This window comes from Stylophora pistillata, chromosome 14 (genome assembly GCF_964205215.1).
Source record: "Stylophora pistillata chromosome 14, jaStyPist1.2, whole genome shotgun sequence".
NCBI lineage: Eukaryota > Metazoa > Cnidaria > Anthozoa > Scleractinia > Pocilloporidae > Stylophora > Stylophora pistillata.
The window spans coordinates 4,112,529-4,119,986 of record NC_142532.1 but is presented as its reverse complement, the minus strand read 5'-3'; the positions used below and the strand labels follow the sequence as shown (position 1 = coordinate 4,119,986).

At 41.2% G+C, this 7,458-nt stretch overlaps 2 protein-coding genes across 4 annotated transcripts; both read left to right on the top strand.

Moving 5' to 3' along the window:
• Positions 1-206: 206 nt before the first annotated feature.
• LOC111328196 (uncharacterized) lies at positions 207-4,287 on the top strand. Of its 3 annotated transcripts, none has more exons than XM_022932578.2 (7): positions 207-338; positions 422-467; positions 588-645; positions 2,201-2,294; positions 2,780-2,834; positions 3,426-3,488; positions 3,971-4,287. In XM_022932578.2, exons 1-7 carry the CDS (start codon positions 310-312, stop codon positions 4,157-4,159), a joined length of 534 nt encoding a protein of 177 aa, XP_022788313.1. In that variant the 5' UTR covers positions 207-309; the 3' UTR covers positions 4,160-4,287. The 3 variants fall into 3 exon arrangements, with proteins under 3 accessions (XP_022788313.1, XP_022788314.1, XP_022788312.2); XM_022932579.2 differs by having other exon boundaries at positions 220-338; positions 425-467; XM_022932577.2 differs by lacking the exon at positions 207-338 and having other exon boundaries at positions 339-467.
• Positions 4,288-4,944: 657 nt separating this feature from the next.
• LOC111328170 (2',5'-phosphodiesterase 12-like) lies at positions 4,945-7,120 on the top strand. The gene has a single exon (XM_022932546.2). The coding sequence runs from the start codon at positions 5,055-5,057 to the stop codon at positions 6,978-6,980; it is 1,926 nt and encodes a 641-aa protein (XP_022788281.2). The 5' UTR covers positions 4,945-5,054; the 3' UTR covers positions 6,981-7,120.
• Positions 7,121-7,458: the final 338 nt, after the last annotated feature.

Genomic DNA, 7,458 nt, shown 5'->3' with positions numbered 1-7,458 from the left:
TTTATGCTGCGAGGTCTGTGAATTTAAATGCTGTGCCTCATTTCTTTGGGCTGGTGTTCGGGGAGACGAGTGGCTCTCAGTACAAATGAGTTTGGCCAATCGTGTACGAGTTGAAATGAACGTGCGCAAAGCATTCAGCGAGGAAGGGAGGCTCGGCACGCGCAGAAATCGCGCGCGCGCGAGAGTCGTTGAACTCTTGACATATGTGACATCATTTTGCATTTGAACAACATTATCTAACACTGCGGAATAGTAAGTAAACATTTGATCAAGTTGTCATTCATTTAAGACCTTTTTTTAACCGACGTAATGGAAGAAAACAAACCAGAAAAGAGGAGGTAAGATGTTACAATGCTGTTTATTTACTAGGAAGCTATAAAGCAAAAATGAACAATGATACCTTCTTTTGTTTCTGTCGTAGAAGAAGAAAGCGCAGAAATGCAAGGCTACCTTCGAAAGAAAAAGAGGTCAGAGTAATTGCCGTCAAAGTGGGCGGTAATATTTTCACGTTTTTCCTTTTGTTAAGATGTCAACGATGTTCTTTACTTTTTATTCACCGAAGTTACTCCCTTCCTCTTCAATTTTAGGAATCAAGGGCGAAGATCGAACGAGTCTGTGCTCCAGCGGATTACAAGATAATGGAAGGTATAGCGATTAATTTGCAGCTCTAAATTTGACGGAAAATGAAGTCCAGCGGTTCATTTGTCGAAATAAGGGTGTCTTACGAGGGTTTCCACTGAATCCTGTTATTGGCGGTTACCACCGTCTTTTAAGCCCGGTAGCAGGCCCTCGTGTTTGGGTTTCACCTTCAGATCTTTTTATAGGCACAGCCGTCAATTTCACCAACGGAAGCCGCTTATGGAAAAAGTTATCAAAACCCCTGCCACTACGAACCAGAACATCAAAAAAATAATAAATATGTGGCACAGAATAACTGAAGAAAAGAATCTATTGTACAAAACTGTTGTTTGTCTTGGTTCAGTGAAACCGGTGCCAGCTTCATGCAAATAGTCAAAAAGAGTGGTTGCCCGCGGCTCTTAAGAATTTCAAACCTTTTCCCACTTCGTTTACATTAAATTAAAGTCTGTTTATGAGCCTAGTGGCCCATTAGGCCGGTGCTTAACTCCGGTTTCTGTGGCGTGAAGCGACTAGGAGTATTTCTACTCCCCCCTGGATGGGATGCCAGTCCATCGCAGGGTTACCCCCAGCATTAAATTGCCGGTACCCATTTATACACCTGGGTGAAGAGAGGCACTGTGAGAGTAAAGTGTCGTGCCTAAGAACACAACACAGTGTCCCGGCCGAGGCTCGAACACGGACCGCTCGATCGGGCGTCGAGCGCACCAACCATGAGTCCTCCACTCGTTTATATTGGTCTACTGAAAAAGATCCAGAGGCTTGGGCAAAATTGCGCAGCTTCAAACACGGTTGAAAAAAAAAAAAACATTCTGTGGCGATCAGAAAATCAAAAACGTGCCATACTCGTCATAAAAAGATTTAGCTCCGGTATTCAAGGAAAGTTATGTTACTACGCACCAGAACGTTAAAAAAGATTGAATACGTTTCAACAGAATAACAGAGGAAAAGAATCTATGCACTACGCACTACGCACCAGACCGTTAAAAAGGATTGAATACGTTTCAACAGAATAACAGAGGAAAAGAATCTATTGCGCAAAGCTATTGTTTTTGAGATTCTTGAAACTCTTGAGAATTGCAACTTTATTCCGCTTCCTTTACAATGGTCTACTGAAAAGGAGGCTTGGGAAAGATTGCGCAGCTTTAAACGCGGCCGGAGAAATCAAAAACAAAAAGATTGAGCTCCGGCTCTTAAGGAAAATTCTGTTAGCTTAAAGAAAATTGTGCAAGGGTGTTACATCTTTGTATCTGCACGTCTGCTAAAAAAAGCATAACATGGTAGATTAAAAATTGTATTTGTGCTTATCAAAAGCAGTCAGTTAGTAAGCGTCCGACTTCCATTCGAAAATTTTCGTTGTACAAATAAAACTTATCGAAATAGTTTCTCAGGTGAAGAATTTCAAGTTTAACTGCATTTTACACCCCAGTTTGAGCAAAAATTTTGGATGCGCGTATCTTCTAGGGCATGTTTAATTTAGCGTCACTTCAAATTTTCTCCGCAACACTGTTGTATAAGTGCTGTTACATTGGTTTGTTAGATTAACATCTTCTTCATTGAGCAGAACTCATAGAAGACCCGGTAAGCGAAGAAAATGAGCGAAGAAGGAGAGCTATTGAGAAGTGGACTGAAGAGTCACACGAAGAGTTTGCAAATGGGTAAATATCCACCGATTACCAGTATGTATTGCTGTTTTAGAGAGAAATTGTTAGGAACACAGAATTAACAAGGAAAAAATCTGGGTTCCCTATAAGGATCCGGGCCTTCCATGAGCTAAACCATACTCTATATTTGTAAGTAACAAGAGTCTAAGTGACAAAAGCTAAACGCGGTGGATGGAGAAACTTGCAGCACAGGTGTCTGTTACTCGCGTGGAAAGCGCGAGGCGAGAAGTTGGAGGGGGCAAGCGGAGAGTCTTGTGTGAGGGAATGAGCCTCTTGTCTCCACCCGCATCAAAAACGCAAAAAAGAACAAGAAATGATGTCTGTTTTACAAGTCAAGTGTTGAGTCGAGAGTACAAGGGTCTGAAAGATACTTAATGCGCATGACAAAATGCATTGCTTTCATTTTCTTTTCTAATATCACTGTTTCAACATGACAGAGTTAGTTAATTTTTTAGAATATATTTCCAATTTATTCGCAGTCTGGCTGTGCATGGAAAGAAATTCCGTAAAGTGGCTGACCATCTTCCAGAAATGGTATGTATGGCCTTGTAAATTTTATCAATTTGGGTCCATTCGTGCCATTCGTCAAACAATAATATGACATATTTTCAAAGAATTCAGTGATTTGAGATTGCTGACTGTTCAAACGCTAGCTTTCGCCAAAGTTTCCTTGGTGAGAAATTCATTTTCTGTACAAAAATCTAAATTCAGCCCGAGATCTCAACTGTTGAACTATTTTGCTTAGACCCGGACAAACCCAGGATGGAAAGCTATTCTTCTCTGAGTTTCCACCTAACTCCGACATCTAGGTGACAATTTAGACGAAAAAATGTTGGATTTCATATTGGTCCCCAGTAGATTTTTCAGAAGGCCTTCACCCACACCTCAAACAAGCCCCTTTCTTCACCCCGCACCGGGCCTTCCCACCCTAAGCTCGTACCCAGATCCTACCGTTTAACCGTGGGACCTTTCCTAGGGACCTTACAACCCCTTGGCCGTGAAAGGTCTGGGCACAAGACTTCGTCACCCTTGCCTGTAAGCCATAGAAATAGATAAGACCCCTGGTAGCTTACGGGAGGGTTTACCACATTATTTGATACTGAGTGTCCTTGGGTTGTTCTTCAGACTGTAGCAGACTGTGTAGAACATTACTACATGACCAAGCCCTTTGACTTCAATTTCGCGGAGGTGAGTAGAACGCTAACGCAGCGACTTGAGACACAAAACAACCAATCAGAACAAAGGTAGACATGACAAGAAGCTGATGAGAATTAAGAGTATAAAGAACTATCGTTAGACGACTTCAAGCACGGGAAAATGTGATAGATGACGTCACGATTGATCTTCGTTTTGCATCTGATTGGTTCAGGGAATGACGCGAGTTTTCTAGACCAATCACTGAGCGAGGTGAAGTGAACGCAATGCAATCCTGGATCACTTCCGGGGACAAAAAAAAATTAAATAAACTTGCGAGAAACCGGGGCTGATGAGCGTGAGTCCTTGTCTTCAAGTTTCGAACGCGTTTTTTCCTATCGACCGACTAGTATACGGCGAATTTTTTCTCCTTCCATCTACCGACTGATATGCTGCGAGAGAGTGATTTCAATGATGAGCAGTGAATTTAATTGGTTATTAATTTATCTTACTTTCTGTTGCTTTACAATTAACAGTGGGAGGCTAATGAAAAAGCCAAAGACGACGGCTTACAGCCTTCATCAATAGGGTCCAAAGGAATTTCTTCTGATTGGGCTCAGTCGTCAACTACATCTGAGCCTCAATCAATTGCAAGCTCTCCCGTAGGTGAACCGTTGGGAGTAAAAAGAGAAGAGGAACTGAAAAATTCTGAAGAGGCAGATTAATTAAATGCCGAGAAATGATATAAAATTTCTGATGATAGTCTACTTTTAAGCGATGCCGATAAGTCCAAATAAGGAAGTATCATGTGCACTCACCAGTGGTTATTTAATAAATAATCATTAAGAACAAAGGTTGTACAAGCTTAAATTTTTATGTACAATCGTACTTGGCTGATCATTTTGAATTGCAATTATTTAATCCCGTTGAAAAGGACCCCTTTGACTCGCGGAAAGGAGTTAGCACAGAGGGAAAATTTCCCCATTGTTTTCATTGGAAAAGACACCTCTGACTCTGGATTGGGGTGGCAGGGAGGTAAAAAACCCGTTGGATCTTTCCCCCAATAGTTTTAGCGGGAGAGAGGAAACTGAAGCGAAAGATTTAAGGTCAGAAATATTTAAAATCTTTTCATGTCTGAGCAATCTATTTCCAAGAAAACATAATTGCTGAAACAGAACTATGGCTCGTTTTTTCTCGGAATCGTGATTGGTATGGGTAGGGGTAGGAGACGTTAATTTCTCACGCACGAGATTACTGTGTGATAGATGTCCTCCCCTGGGGTGGGATGGGTGGGTTGTTGTCTTGCGTTTCATACATGAGCCTCTGGCTCGGGCAATATGGGTAACCATGCCCCACGTAATGACATTAAACTTTGATTGATTGATTGATTGATCAAACAAGCTTAAGGCTGTGCTTTGGGCGGCGTAACTTTTCAAAGATCACATGTTACGTAAGCGCGTATCAAAAATTGCATTTTTTTCTTTTTATGAAACGTGAAACGCCGATTTTATTTCCCTTGAATTGTGAAAGGACCAATTTATTATTCATGAAACGTGATCATGAGCCCCTCGCCTCACCATTTACCACCCTCACGAAACTACACAATGTATTTGTAATCTGATGCAATGTTTCCCAGTTTCTCCTCGTCCAAACATGTACTGCCTTTCAGGTTTCATCAGCTCAAAATCCTTATATTCATTGAAGTTGCTAGTTTGCATCAGATCAGTGAGGTTCGTTCGTTGTTTCACTACGAGAATGTCCATAGTAGCCGTTAGAAGTGTCGAGGGCGAAGAAAATTTAACAATTTCTTTCACCTTTGAGGGAAAAGATCGAAAATTGCAGCGGAGTAAAGATGAAATCTTGTCCAAGGCTTTGACTAGGATTGAACTTTCCTCAAAGAAGAAAACAAAAAAGGTGAAAAGGAGTGCTGATTACCATGAAATTGGCGGCAGTTCAGAAGGAAATGCGACTCTTTGGTTCAGTGGTCAACTAGTTGACTCGAGTCTTACCAATGAAGTCGCTTGGAGGGATGGATCAATATTGAAGATCGGAGCAGAAGCTTTCACTGTGGAAATAAATCCTCCGACAGTCACTTCGCTAACCCTACCCGCTAATGTAATGTCAGGATTCCCTGTAATGCCTTATCTTCAACTGGAATTTGGCGACAAACAGTTTTGTCGCTATAAATGGTTAAAATCCACGAATCATTGTGACGAACAGGCAAGTTCTGTACCAGCTTCCTCACAAGAAGTGTTGAGCTGGGTGGAAGTCGGGAATGATTTCCTGTACACTCCTTCAGTAGTTGATATTGGCTGTTATCTTAAACTGACTTGTTCACCAGGAAATACCAGGAAAGTCAGTAGCATCACATCAGAAGCCGCAACCTCTGTAACTGTAGCTGCAGGCCCAGGAACATGCCCGTTTGATGCCAGACACCTGTTCACTAAAAAGAAAACCCCCGACTCCAGCACCTTTAGGGTTGTGTCTTATAACATTCTAGCAGAGGCATATTCCAAGGAAGAGTTTGCGCAGAAAATTCTCTATCCATATTGTCCACCATATTGTTTGGACATCAGTTACCGTCAGCAGTTATTGCTGAAGGAAATTCCTGGCTACAATGCAGACCTTATCTGCCTTCAAGAATGCGGGTCAAAATTATTCAAGCATAATTTAAGACCTGCTCTAGAAACCATGGGGTTTAAAGGTCTTTTAAGATGTAAAGCTGGAGAGGTTCCAGAAGGAGAAGCCACATTCTTCAGAGAAAGCAAGTTTGCTTTGATAAGTCAACATGACATTGTGTTAAATGAAGCCCTTCTCAAGGATTCTATACAAGGAGTGGTCTTAGACCATGTCTCAGCCATTCCAATTTTACACGAAACTTTGCTGAAGAGGAATGCAGTGGTTCAAGTTTCTATACTCAAAGTTTTGGGTATTGACAATCAATTCATCTGCGTAGCCAACACACATCTCTACTACAAACCCATGTATCCTCATATAAGGTTGCTTCAGGGTGCAATTATTTTGAATCACCTGCAGAAAGTCATTTCACAGTTTACTTCTAACCACATCAATGGCAATTTCAGTGAGCGAGAGATCCCAACAAATGCCACTGATACTACCAATTGGGAGTCCCTTGAGGTTGCTAACAAAGGATTGCATGTTCAGCCACAGATTGCTGTTGTGTTTTGTGGCGATTTCAACAGTTTGCCAAGAAGTGGATTGGTTGAACTCCTGACAACTAGTCATATTGATTCCACACATCGAGACTGGACAGTATGTGAGGATAAGGAAGAGCACTGCACAACCTTGAATATCAGCCATGATTTTAATCTTTTCTCAGCGTGCAATTTTCCTCCATTCACAAACTACACCAGTGGCTTTAAAGGGACCTTAGATTATATTTTTGCTGATGGAAAGTACCTTGAAGTGGAATCAGTTCTTCCCTTGCCAAGTGAAGAGGAACTATCATTACATTTGGCTCTGCCGTCTGTCATGATGCCATCAGATCATTTAGCTTTGGTCTGTGATCTTAAGTGGAAATTGTGAACACACGCCATTAATATTTGAACAGCTTAAATGATAAGTACTTTGCAGAATCCACAGTGTCTTAAGCATTTTAAGCTAATTTGTTCTTATAAATCATCATTATGTACAGCTGGCCACCTGAAAGTTGGAGTGTTTATGGAAAGTGCTTGCCCACACCTAAAGCTATCTCGCCTTTCACTCCCATGATTTCATTTGCAGAGGAATTCTCCTTACTACCTGTCAGACAACTCTTATGGTCTTAGTTCAGAGAATTTGGTATTAGATCAACTAATACTCCCCTAGTTAATATGTTTCTTTATTATATAGCTGTGTCTCACAAGGACTGGGAACTACCAAATTCATGAATTTGATTGGCTGAAATCAATATTGAAAGCTGTCTAGATTTTCCCATCAGATCGGCATCTAGACCAGTCTAGAAAAAAAAGGTACAAATAATATAAAAAATTGGCATATAAGACACAGCCATATAATAAACATC